General features: G+C 42.6%; 1 protein-coding gene across 4 annotated transcripts in view; it reads right to left on the bottom strand.

The window, feature by feature from the left end:
- ITSN1 (intersectin 1) overlaps positions 1 to 13,899 on the bottom strand; it is a 192,368-nt gene that overhangs the window by 65,030 nt on the left and 113,439 nt on the right. For all 4 annotated transcript variants that reach the window (XR_004139034.2, XM_031459257.2, XM_031459251.2 and 1 more), the window contains exons 20-22: positions 6,105 to 6,352; positions 3,895 to 4,054; positions 227 to 432 (exon numbers count right to left, since the gene is read on the bottom strand). Coding sequence is in view for 3 of the 4 variants with exons in the window: in XM_031459257.2 (XP_031315117.2) it covers positions 227 to 432; positions 3,895 to 4,054; positions 6,105 to 6,352 (614 nt within the window). In the remaining variant the exon portion in view is untranslated. The remainder of the gene's footprint in view (positions 1 to 226; positions 433 to 3,894; positions 4,055 to 6,104; positions 6,353 to 13,899) is intronic.

The following is a 13,899-nucleotide window of genomic DNA, read 5'->3' as shown; positions in this document are numbered from 1 at the left end:
TTTTGCATAAGTCAATGCAAAAAAACAACCATTTATCTGTAAGAGGATCTCTTCTGTTGACACGTATAATAACTTCTGCGGTGGTTTAGTGGTTAGGATTCGGCTCGCTCGCGCTCTCAGAAGCTAAAATGGTCCTGCCACTCCTATCCGTGAATCTTAACCAGTGCAAACAATTTAATGCCTAACAGGGTTCTCAACCAATAGAGGCAGATAAACACAAACGTACCTTGTAGATTTCCTTATGGGCCCCGAAATGAGTTTCACATAGGACTTGGGGAACCAACCCTTCTGGCCTTGAACTTCTCCAAACCACCACATGTCTTGCTGCTCCAGGACGGTGATGACATCATTTTTGTTAAAATTTAAATGGTTGTCTTTTTTGGCTCTCCAAGGATACAAAGCTTGCGCCTGTAGCCCCTCCACCTTTTCACCCTTGTGTGGAAGAACATAAAGGGCCTCTCACTACTTTGTGGCTTGTTATTAATTCAGATGACATGAACACTGCTCCCTCCCCTGCGACCGGCACATGGGTGCGCACACGTGGCCACAGAAGACCCTGCTCCAGCCAGCACGGGTGCCGTATGCTCTGTTGCTCCCAGTTACTGTTTATTCCAAACGTGGAGGGGAAAACCTGCCAGCCTATTCACAAAACTATGGTCTGGCCACCTAGAATTCTCCATTAAACAAGCCAGGACATCATATTTATTCTGTTGCACCTGGCTGTGTGCCTTATATATTTTGGTTCTATTTTAACTTTCAAGTTGTCCAGGGCTCCCCCACCCCTAGTAGGATTTGGATGTTTAGTGGAGGATTAATACCAGAGTAGAAGCCTTATGAAACCTCAAAAGACAATTCACTGATACCTTGTTTCAGTGGACTCAGGGAAATATGCCTTGCATTGGATTGTGCTTGTGTTAGTTCCTTTTTAGAGAGACAGGGGTTTGACTAGCGTGAATACACGGTAATCACCATTTATTGTCCATCTACATGCAAGGCATATACAAAGATGAAATTTAAAAATGCCACCTCTGCCTCCCCAGAACAATTTAGGTTAAAACACTTTATTAATCACAAAGCACTATAAAATGGACAGGATGATATTACCAAGGAACTCGTAATTAATGAGGAAGAAAGAGATACAAACAACTCTGTATACCACCTGGCAGGATGAAATATGCTAAAAAGAGGTGCCATCTATTCACTGTGGGAACCAGGAGAAGAGAGGGAGCAACGCTGCCCGAGGGCACCAGGGGAAGCTTCACAGAGGAGGCAGCGTTTGAGATGAGCCTTGCAGGACGAGGAGGATTGTGACAGCTAGGGCTCCTGGGGACAGGCACCCCGGGTGGAGGGCACGGCCGGGAGGTGCTACACTGCAAAGGGTCCAGGAGGAGAAGCACAATCCGGGGGCGTGTGTAGCCTAGTTTCATGGAGGGGTGGAGTAGGAGACGAGGCTGGAAAGGCAGGGTGAGGCATTTATCATTTTCAAAACCATAACACAAAACACTTACAGTATCTTAAAACAATACTAAAAAAATACGTCAACTTTTAACAATGCGTGTAAATGGGTGGGAACCAGGGCTGATGACCAACGACAGTCCATTCAGAATCAACCTGTACTTGCCTTGAGAAGATATTTTCATAGTGACATTTAACTGTGACGATGTCTGAGAAGTGGAGAATTTACAACAGGTCAAAGAGTTCCGGCTCCTGTGTTGGTAACTTCTAAACCCTGGTCTCCGTGGGTCCCGCCTTCCCATACCTACGACATCCCCGTTTCCTTCCATCTCAACAGTACACTCCGTCCAGTCTTCAGAGCCAAGGAGGGGTCTCTGGATTCCAAACACCCCCCAGGACCACACAGCCTCCACTCCCGTCTCCTCCCTCATGCCTGCAGGGAGCCTCCCACCCCAGTGTGGAGCTCAGCGCTTCCCTGTCCTCTCATCCTCTCAGCCACTCCCCTGTAGTCTCTGTCACTTCACCAGGGCCCTCATTGGTACTTCGTCACCTCTCACCCTGAGAAACCTTCGCTGAGCCTCCCTGTCCATCTTCCCACGTGGATGTGCCCAAATAACCAGCCTGGGGTCGGACCGAACACAGACTCTGGGTTTGTATCCCAAGTCTGTCACTTACTAACTGTGTGACCCTGGATGACTATTCAATCTCTCCAGGCCTCCGTTTCTATGTCTCTAAAAGACAGACACTTTCTTCAAAAGGTTGTTAAGAAAGATCTATTCGTAGAGTTGCTATCACAGTAATAATCATAACGGCAGTAGCTCACATCACTGTTATTACTTCTAGCCTCAAAGTGTGAAGTATTGCTGGAGAAAGCTAACACAATGTGCGATGACAATTACGGATTCAGGTTAAATTCAGCCAAGTCAGGCTTCACTCTTCTCTGCTGACTTCCTGTTCTGCAGGCTCCAGAGGCTCCTGGGGGCCCCTCCTGAGAAAGCTGCCTGCGCACAACCTGAACTTCTTTCTTTCTCCAACCGCTCTTCATCCTTCCTCTCCCAGAAGAAAAAGAATCCCATCTTCTTTTCTGTGCTTTTCATGCTATTTCCACGTAGATTCTCTGGGACTTGGCTTTTCATCCTTTCCTCCACTGGCCACGTGGCTGGTCCCTGCCTTTCCTGATGCCCTCCCTCCGCTCTGCTGCTTCTCTTGGCTGTCACAAATCTTTCCACTTTTCCACCAGTCATTTCCTCTGTATTCCTTTGCAACCTGATACAAATATATTCTGCTTGCCACACTGAACAGTCTCCTGTTTGCCCGGACCACAGCCTCTAATATGAGCACCACACCCCCCCTTTCTGGAAACAGCCCCCTCCTCCCCTGCTTCCCAGGTCCTGGCCCTCCCCCTCCACCAGAGTCACCACTACTGACCGAGACTCACCACCTGCTGAGCTGGACCGATGCGAAGGAAGGGAACACCCCTTGTCAGAAGCAGCCTTTCTTCCAGGTCAGAGATGACACGTGCTCCGTGCATGGTCCATCTTCCCTGCACTCCCTCCTTTGAAGAGCGCCCTCATTTCCTTAGATCTGATCTATGTTCCACCTGCCAGATAGGACTACCTGGATGTCCCCTTTCACCTAAATGAACACGTCTAAAACCCAATTCCTTCCTCTGACTAAAGCTCAACTTCTCTGCCTGCCTTCCTTGTTCCCCTTTAAGGTCAAATCTTCTTCTCAATCCCAGACCTTCCTTTACTTGGGACTCTATCCTCTTAAGTGTTGTCCCTGCCCCTATGTCCGCCGCTCAGATCTCCCCACACACACCACCTCCACCTGAACCCACCTGGAGCCCGAGTTCAATCCGGTTGTCCCCTAACCCCCAAATGCCTGCCAGGTGGGCAATTTCTCTGTTTGGCTTGACTGATTTTATATAGAAACTTAATTCCTTTATCTTTATTGCATTAAGTAGAAATATTCACAATAACCACCTTTATCCTTTCAGAAACTACTTTCTTGGTAAGGCATTTAAGAGCTTCCCACCAATCTGTCATCAGTTTAGCTTTTCCGATAAATACTCACTGGTCTAGCCAAATGGACAGAACTGTGATTTTCCTGAAACACACCCTGATCTACTGCAAGTCACCCCTCACAGAATTTTCTGTCTGACATGCCAGCCCTCTGCGTTTCCTAATAAGCTCTTACCCACAGCTCAAAATGCAGTTCTGGTGACCTTCCCTGACCAACCCAGGCATCTTACCCTCCTCTGAATGGTCACTACCCCCGACATAGTCCAGGCTCCTTAGAGACTACTGAGAAAACGCGAACCAGATCCCGCCCTGCCAGCAGGCCAGACACACACGAAGAGGCTTACTCCTAAATGGCCCCAACCACAGCATTTGCTGAATCTGTCCATCCCGTCCCGCTCCCACTGGCTGCATTTACCTGGCCTAAGATGGGAGATGGAGAGGAGCCCGTGGCCGTGGCTGGAGTAAAGGCCGATCTCTGCCTTAACTGCCCGGCACTTGGAACAGTGAGGGAGGGCTGGGCTGCCCACGCATCCCAGTGATCAGTCTCTGGTTTCTCGCTCGTGCTGGTGGGCCACCTGGAAGGAAGAGCACGCCACCGTGAGTAGCAAGTACTCCCCAGTATGCCCGTGTTTCTCCCACACACAACACAGACCCAGTACACGGACAGGGCTTCCTACGTTCAAGAACAAGAAGGGGAGGAAAGAGCACTGCACTTGGGTTTGTGTCTGAGCGTCACACACTACTGATGGGTCTCGGGCAAATATCAGTCATTTCTTTGTATCCTGATTTCCTCACTGATAAATGGGAACAACATTCTGCCACTCTGGGTAGTTGTGAGGATCACATGAAATACTAAGTAGGGAAATACTTTGTAACTGGGAAGTGCCCGGAGGTGCTGGAGAAACATCCTCACAGGATCATTATCTTCATTTGCAACAACCACACTAAATCAGCAAAAAAGAAGTTTCATATTACATAGGAAATAATGCCAGTCTGGCAGCGGGTGCTTCTTAAAACCATCTCTCTGTCCCACACATCGCACGGCAAGTACCAGGCCATGTACCTGGACACCTGGTAACTAAGGGGTATCCTCATCTGTCCTGATCTCAGTGACCGTTTTAATTTTGGGATTTTTATAACTTTAAATAAACACGTTTGTGTAAGTGCAGATTTAAAGTGCAATTTACGTTTTTTACATCTTTATAAGACATAGAGACATTTGAAAATCAAAATATGGCCGTTAGACAGCACATCCTGACTTTGGGTTTGGAAAATAAGATGCCCATAATGACAGCAGGAGGGCTGCACACCACACATTTATCAAGCAAGTCACACTGATTGGATCCACAGCAAAACAAACTCCTGGAAAACATGGTATTTGCCTTCTATTTTAGCCTAAGCTTTAGTTTATAAAGTCAGAACTCTGCAATCAAGATCAAGAGAGGGAAAACAAACTACTGTACACCAACTAGAGAAGCAACAAGGACCTACTGGAGAGCACAGGGAACTGCATTCAATAGCTCATAACCACCTAAAATGGAAAACAATCTGAAAAAAATATATATATATATATATAACTGAATCACTTTGCTGTACACCTGAAACTAACACAATGTTGTAAATCAACTCTACTTCAATTTAAAAAAAAAAAGATCAAGAGAGAAGAGTTTCAAGTTGGTTTCAATCATACTCGTAGAAGACTGCTTTCTAGCAGAGATTATGTAGGGAAGACCTTCATTAACTCTTTCTACCTTTTACATGAAAATATAAGTATAAAAACCACTTGCATCTTTCCCTCCACTATTCTTGCATCTTTCCCTCCACTTCCTTCTGCCCTTGGTCATTACACACCTCTGTCTCCTCTATCTGATCAACCTGATCCTTCTCCAGCATTATTCCTTGACTTTGTGCCTTTGATTTGTTTCTTCTGAAAGATGATCAGACTTGAAAATAAATGTAAAACCCTTCTTACTCACATCACGTTTACTTGAATGCCCACAGCAAATATTTTTAGACAACTGCACACCTAGATCAGTCCTATAACTGGCCGTGTGGATGGTGGCTTCACCTGTCATTTCAAACCTTTGTTTACACACTGTTTTTAATGCTATTTTCTGGTGACCAAGGGTACAGCACTAACAGTGGCCAAGAACACACATCTCTCTTCACTGCTGTACATGTGTACAGGACTGATGAAAGAGGAAAGCTTTAAAGGAAACTATCTATCTTGTTCAAAACCACGTCTGAACTCAATTTCTGTCTCTGTCCAGCCAAAAAACAGTGCTATTTACATGCAGGAAATAACTGAATATTTGCTGATGGACATGGGTGTCAAACAGATTATTAGGAAATTATATTCCTCAATTTCTTCCACAAGAATGAAAGATATAGGCAAATTATTGAACGAAACAAGGTGGTAGGCTTTATACCATCCCAGCACAAATCACCATTGAGCAACGATGTAATTAAACCCAGCTCAGAGAATGCAATCCACAGTTTGCCAGAAGACCAGTGAGAGAAAGCGGTCATGGAAGTGACACAGAGGCTCAACCCAAGACGTTAACAACACTTAAAAGATCGCTATGCTGGGATTTCAGAGGTCCTCAGACGGCGCCCTGCACGTACGTGGAGCTGAAGTCGGCCCAGTTGTTGGGGGTCGTGGAGGGCTCCGCGGACGTCACGGCCGAAGAGGCGGGGGCCTCACGCACAGCCAGTTTGGGCGCAGGGGTGGAGGTGGCATCAGTCACTGCTTTGACTGGAGCAGGAACCTCGTTTTCTGGGATCTTCTCTGCGTAGTTTGCAGGGAACCACCCTGTCTTGCCCTTTAATTCTCCTCCAAGCCACCCCGGTTCTCCAGTTTGGCTCTCATCCACCTACAGGAAAGTCACAAAGTTTAATTTAAGTGGAACTAAATCAATCTCCCTAAAGACACCAAACACGAAGCCCCTGCCTCTGACCCGGTCAGACTAACACATGGCACAGACACTTCTTCACCTTACTCTTAGTCTAAGAGTCTGGAAAAATGGTCTCTAAACATCAACTCTGAAGAAACCATAGGTCCTATAGTCAAATTCTTACTCTTTGTGCTTGTTTAGCTTTTCTCTTTCCTAAAAATAACAGTTAAGATAAAGTGCTTGGAATTCTAATAAGGCCCAGAGTTTAAATTTCTAGAGCTATTTTGAATTGGAAAGTGATCTGACAGACTTCATCCCTCAGGAAGTCATGTAATTATTAAAAATAATTTGTCTTGGGTTTATTATTTAAACTGGAAAGCAAAGGGTGCAATCAGTATACATTTAGCACTCTAAAAATCTCTAATAACTAAGCAGTACTCATTCAGCATTAAGGACACAAAGATTAAAAAAAAAAAATAGCCTTAGATGGTTTCTGTAGGAAGCAAAGCTGACTACCATGTTCAGCTACTTAAAGGCTCCAAAGACATGATGAGAAAACTCGGGAAATGATTATTTAGAGCAATAAATTAGTGTTATTAAGGTCCTATAGTTTTCTTTTGTATCCATTTAACTTTAATATTCACAAAAGTGCACGAGACGATAGAAATCTGCGGTTTAAAAGTTTCACAGGAGTGTATTTTTAATGTTTGCATTTAATTTTAATTCTGACTCAAAAGGATGAGTCAAAATCACCAGAATGACCCTACTTATCTTTACAAGTTACCTCACTATTTTATGAACAACAGGAGATCGATTTGGGGACAATTACAGTTACTATTAGAAAACTGTTTTCATTACAATAAGTCAAACAAGGTTCTGTCAGAGGCCTTATCCAACTTTTATCCCTTAGCATACTGCCAAGGAGGTGACACCCCGAACGCTTCCTTGGACATTAAGAGTGCTTTTTTGAAATCAGAGATGAGTAGATAGGGTCTTAAAAATGACTTTGGAAAATGTGGCAAAAATACAAGTTTTATGACCCATTCAAACATTCAGTAAAACAACAACCACCACAACAAAACTATGGAATGAAACATTTATATTCAGTGTAGAGTAACATGGTGTAATATTTGAATTAAAAATGCCTGGGGTAGAGGCGGAGGGAGGAGAATACAGGGCTTACTACTTAATTGCACACATTAGTTATAAAATATTCAGTACGTAGGAGAGCTTCCTTGTTGCTCCAACTTAGGGAACCCTGATTGTCAGGAGTAAAAGCAATTTCTAAAGCTGAGAATTCTCCAAAAAGGAGTTCCCTGAGAAAAAGTGCAACACCGCTCCCAAAGCTTCTATTTTTGGCTTTACTGTTCCGTTACTCCTGCTAACACCTGTATCCACTTGGGGGCCACCTCTCATTCAACCCCTCCCCACCAAAAAACACTGTTTTCTTCTTTCCTTTTTCTGGGCAACCCCACTGCTTCTCTAGATGAGGATTTAAGATGACATTTTTTTCCTCTTGGATCTTATTTTTTTGCTAAACTCAAACGGCTACTAGGTGCCTTTCCTTCCTCATGTATATTTATTGGTGATATGATGATGCACTTGAACTTCCGAGCTGCTCTGCATTGGAAACACTACTGTTTCTACGCCAGGTTGTATCCGGGCCTCCCCAACTTCGCAGCAGGTTCAACAGTCAAGTTCCTGCCTCCTCCATGTGTCCCAGGACCAAAGGTGATGTCAGGCGGCAGTGAACAAGGAGCTTGAGCCAGACACACAATAACTTCACCTCAAGACTGCAAAGTAGAATGATCAAGAGTAGGACTCTGCAATTGGACTGCCTCAGTTTTAATAGCACTTCTGCAATTTACTAGCTGGCTGACTTTGGGTAAGTTTAATCTCTTTGTTCCTCAGTTTCTTCATCTATCAAATGGGCGATAATAATAGTACCTGATTTATTATGGTTATTGTGAGGAATGATAAGTATGTAGAACACTGCCTGGCGTATGAGATGGGCTTAATGACAGATTCTCTAAAGCCATCTCTCCTGATGTCCAGCTGACTCTGTATTGCAGTCCTCTTTTGTTCTGTTCTAAAAGCCTAGTCTCTATTTGACCCTCACTTTAGGTGACCAGAGATTTCTGGTTCTCTATGGGGAGTTCCCTGCTCTAGAAACCTGTCTAGTACCCCGGGCGCTGTGGGTTGGCCTTCTTATCTTCCTTTAAGGGCTGGAATGTGACCCCTGCTCACAGCCTGCCTGAAACTCCTACTGGTCCGTCCTAGTGGGCCTCCTGGAAGGTCAGCTGCTTTACTTAATTATGTCCTGTGACCTACTGCTAGCTGGTTAACCAGACTTTGGGTCGACATCTGCAACTGGATCTGAAGCCCTGAGGGAATGTTCCCTGGGCAGGTCCAGCCCACACCCTAGTTAAGCACACCGGCCTTGTCCCTGATATGACGGAGAGCAGGCTTCACCGCCGCAAGGGGCTGGTGCATACTTCGGAAGGGGAGAGGGGGCCACCTCAGCCTCGTATCCCTGCAAACAAGAGTTTCTGCCACCCTTCAGGGCAACAGTGACATCCCTTCAGGGCAACAGTGATATCACTATTTCACTCTGAATCAAGGAAAATCACGGGTCAACGTGAACAAACGATAGTCTCAATTAGTTTGATTTATTTATAGGAATCTATTCATTTAAATTTTAAGATTCAGAGAATATAGTAAAAATTCATTCTTAATGTTCAATTAAATTAACCACTTAGGAAAAAGCACAGAGTCTCAGTATGAAAATGAGAAATGCTTCTTCCTGGATTTGAAAAACTTTACTCATAATGCCAATGGGGGCGGTGGGGGTGTGGGGGTGGGGGCATGCAATATATGTGCTTGGCATGCACGAGGTCCTGGGTTCAATCCCCAGTACCTCCACTTAAATAATTAAATACATGCATAGCTAATCACCCCCTCCCCCAAAAATAAAATATTTTTTAAATGTCAATCCAATTGTATAAAACACTACACAAGATTAGGACAGAATAAGCAAAGTCAAGCACATACTTCTTTGTAATGTGGTTGCCTGTAATTTGGACTTATACATACAAAGGGTAAATTCACCTATTGGTAGCTGGAAGTCAGGGGGATTTTAATAATAATAGTGTTGGCCTTAATACAGTTTCGTTTAATCAGCCCCACTATAACACCTCAAAGCATTTGGGGGTCATTCTAGTGAAACGCCAAAGTAGGAAGCACAAACCCCAGATGTTGCTTACACGTTTGGGAACATGTTACAGATCCGGTCCACACAATGTTAGTGATCATGCACTGCCTACTGGAGGGCACCGATGCAACAGTCAAGTGCACACAGCAGCTACCAGGTTCAAGTACAAGTGGCCGAAACCCAATACTCTATCTCTTCTCTCAACATTTATATGCTTCATGACTGCCATCTTCATCAGGCAGTACTGATATTTCTAAAGCCAGAAACTCTCTCTCCTCTTACAAACAGGACAAAGAGCAAACAGGTTCACACTGTACACTGACTTAGACCTGCTGGTGTGGCTGCCCAGAATGTGCTGGGGCGGGGCAGGGGGGCTGTAGGGAGCAGCACGGGTTTCATGCATTTGCCAGTTTGGAAATACGAGGTTTCCCCCTAACCACCTGGATGAGGACATTAAAATTGTTTTCTAAAGCTCTAATCTAGAGGTTAGCAAATTTCCCCTCTAACTTTCACAACCACTCAACTCTGCAGCTGTAGGCAGGATGTAAATGAACAAGTCTGAATGTGCTCCAATAAAACTTTATTACAAAACAAGCAGGAGCTGGATTTGGCCCACTGCCTCGGAATTATGTGTGTCCTGGTCCCTCAACACAGCAGTGATACTATGACCAACAGGCTTAGATGCTAAAGTTATGGAAATGTAAGAAAGGCAGGAAAGAAAAGGTATTGACTACATTAAAAAAGAAATCTTTATCAAGAGAAGAAAAGGAAAAAAGAATGAGTTTAAACTGTTAGAAGAGCATCACTCAATTAAGAGATAATTTTCTGAACGAACTGACTAGTTGATGGCTGACACCCACGTCTCCATTTTTGGCTATTTCTAAGAAGAGGATATTTTCCAGAATGGTTTGGGGTTCGTCCTAACTGGGAAAAAAAGATTAGATCAGTGGTTCCCCCAAACTGACTCCCTGACAGAACCACCTGGAGAAGATTTTGAACCCTAAATACCAATTAAAAGTGCCCAGAGTCTCTGGGGGTGAGCCCCAGCTAGGTTATTTTTTTTAAGCTCCCTGAGCAGGACTGATGCACTCAGGCCTCCACCATTTAGGACCTGCTGAGTTTGATGATGAGTCCGTATTTTTAAGATAAACTTCAACAGAACAGTGAGTAGAGGTGTTCTAATTTCTTTTGCTATCCCAATACACTGTGGATGTCAAATCTGATCATTCACCCTCCAGGTACTGGGACCTCCAGATCAGAAGGCAGGCCAGAGATTTTCAAAGTGTCTAAGCCTTAGCTGTCAAGGTCAAACTCAGTTAAGACACTTCCATTCAGAAGTCTTCCCTGAGCACATGAATTTACTCTGATTCCTCTCTTCTTCTAAATTCCTAGCAGAGTTAGTGAGCATTCATCGGGAACTTCATCACACATTGGCTTTTTCATGTGTTTCTCCCTATTTTTCAAACAAGATTTTAAGTATATGAATGGCAGACATGCTCATATATTTTTTTGTATCATCAACAACATTTAGAACAGGAATACATTTATATACATATATAAAGGACCATTTTAATTTTTCTTAATCATGAAAAAATATTTTTTGAGAAAACTGGGCTGATAATCAAGTTTCTTCAAAAGCAAAATGTTTTTTAAAGCCCCCTCCAGGACTGCCTACATTAAAACAGGAAACGTTGCTAGACCTAAAATCTAACAGGTATTGCCAGCTATTTCTCAAAAAAATTTGAGAAATCTGAGAATCTGATGATTACTATTCCCACAAAGGTAAGTGAACTCCTGACTATTCAACTAAGAAAGATTGATAGGAATGTTCTAGTGCATAGTTTTCATGATCATGTTCCTTAACTGCAAACTTTATGAAATTCTAAAAGTAGTTACTGTTACATGTCAATTTCCCTTTTTTTTTTTTTTGCATCGATTGTTAACTTCACAAAGATAATACAGTTGAGAGCATTTGGGTGTCACGTTGCGTTCTGTGGTATAAAATGAAGGCACCACTGCTGTCCCTTCAGCAAGAGAATATGGTATGCCTAGGCCCCTCCTTACATATTTGGGATGTCTGGGATAAAGTAAACACCATTCTGGGCCTGCACAGACATTCTGTTATAATTGTTGAACTTGGATTCATTTTTAGTGTTTTATTAAAAATTACAAATGTTGGTACATTTGTCAGAATGAATATAGAAGTACATAAAATTAAACATGAACCCCCTCTCTACCTCTACCCAGAGGTAACCACTGTTAATAGTCTGATGTCTGTATTTCCAGACTATATACATACAAACATTCACATATATACACAGTTTTTTATAACCAAATGCAATTATACTCTACATACTCCTGCTTTTTTACTGGAGAGTTTATTTGTACACGTAGATCTATGTAATTTTTAAAAGCATTTTCATTATATTTACTGTTTAGCTGTATCATCAATTATTTAAACCATTCCCTTACTGATGGATATTGGGCTGTTTGTTTTTTGCTTTTATCAACAATGCTGCAGGGAGACATCCATGCACACATTTATTTCTGCACGTGCCAGAAGCAGCCTAGATGAGGGAGAGTCAGAATTCCTGGGTCAAGGGGAATGAGAATTTTAAATTTGAATAGGTATCACCAAACTGCCTTCCAAATGGCTTAGCCAATTCATACAACCATGCTGACAATGTATATTACTATTCACTTCCCTGCACTCTTGACAAAGCTGGGTATTAGCAAACTTTTTAATCTACTCAGCTGAGAGATGAAAAGTGCTGTCTCATTTTTTAAAATATGCATTTTCCTGATCACCAATGAAAGCGGTATCCTTTTGTATATTTTTTAAATCATTTACTTTTCTTCATCTGTGAATGTCTCTTTATGTCCTCAGACAATGTTTTTAAGGTGTGGGTTTCTTTCATATTAACTTTTCAGAGTCTTTATGTAATATGGAGAGGGGCTCTTTATTTCTTATGTATTTTGCAGTCTACAAGATTTAATTTTTTAATATGGTCAAATCTGTCCATTTTGGTCATTTATGGCTTCTGGTTTTAACTCAGAAAGGCATTTCTTAGCCAGAAAATTATTCCAGTATTCTCCTTAAAAAAGAGAAAGAAAAGAAGAAGGAAAAGAAAAAGAAAAAAAAAACTTTTAAATAAGAATTTTAACTTTAACCTACTTGGAACTTACTTTTGTCCACAACCTGAGACACAGACTTGACCTAATAACTTGCCAACACAGAGCTTTTGAATTAGTCCTTACACGGAATCGAGCAAAGAGAAACCAGGTACACGAACTTTTACATCTGTTCTTCTTTTTTAATTTTAAGCACAACCTACCACACAAACTCAAAACGTATTTTCACTGCCACAACAACACCCAAAGATATGTGTACTTACACAGAATTAAAGCGATTTAAAAGAACAAAACATTTAATAAGATGCAGACTTCCTGACAGTCAGTGGCACTCACCCATTCCCCTTTAACCTCCACCAGGAAAGCGCAGGTTTGAAAGCAAGGCAAAATAAATGTTTAATGCAATGTTGTGTTCTCACAGTATATCTACATTCTATTCTCCGAGTGGAGCTGCTGCTTTACTAGCCAATTTGAGGAAAAGGACTCAAAAGCACTGTAACAAGACTATGTTTTCCCCCAAAATAGCAATATTTACTCATTAAAATATAGATCACCTGTAACATTTCCTCATCGTAACACTTTGTAACCCTTCCTTATCTCAAGAAGAAAATGTTACTTTTCTACATCTTGCATTGCAACAAAGTACAGTTTCAAAAACATCAGGCTTTTTTTCCCTTTTTTCTTTCTTTTTTTTTCTTTTATTTTTTACAGTGCAAAAAAGCAACTTTGTAGTGAGGTCCTATCTGCTACAGCATTGTAACTTCATAATGTTTAGATTTCTGCTACTGCATTTTATTTAGCTAATTCACAGTTCATCTGCTTTACAAGGCACCATGTCGAAAGACCAGGCAGGAGGAGTGAAGCAGCCTCTTCCATTAGGGAAGAGAAAACGGGGCAGAGGCTGAGAAACACGCCATTCACGTGCAGAGTGGTGTGCCCACACTTGAGAGAAACCAGCAGTTCTTTCTGTAAAGAATGAGAGGCTGGCACCCAGGCATTCAAAAACTGTTTGCTGAATGAAGACAAGGAGATTATTTGAAGTGGGTTTCATTATTGTCAAGGAGCTGTTGACTTTTAAAGATTTTGGACCATTGGCTGTGACTCCCTTATTTCCAGTCCATAAGAACTGGAGAAAAAGCTATCAGAAAGTAAGGGGAGAAGGGATTGAGTTCTCTTTAAGGAC

The sequence above is a fragment of the Camelus dromedarius genome, chromosome 2, assembly GCF_036321535.1.
Source record: "Camelus dromedarius isolate mCamDro1 chromosome 2, mCamDro1.pat, whole genome shotgun sequence".
Lineage (NCBI taxonomy): Eukaryota > Metazoa > Chordata > Mammalia > Artiodactyla > Camelidae > Camelus > Camelus dromedarius.
This window is presented reverse-complemented; position numbering and strand designations above follow the sequence as displayed.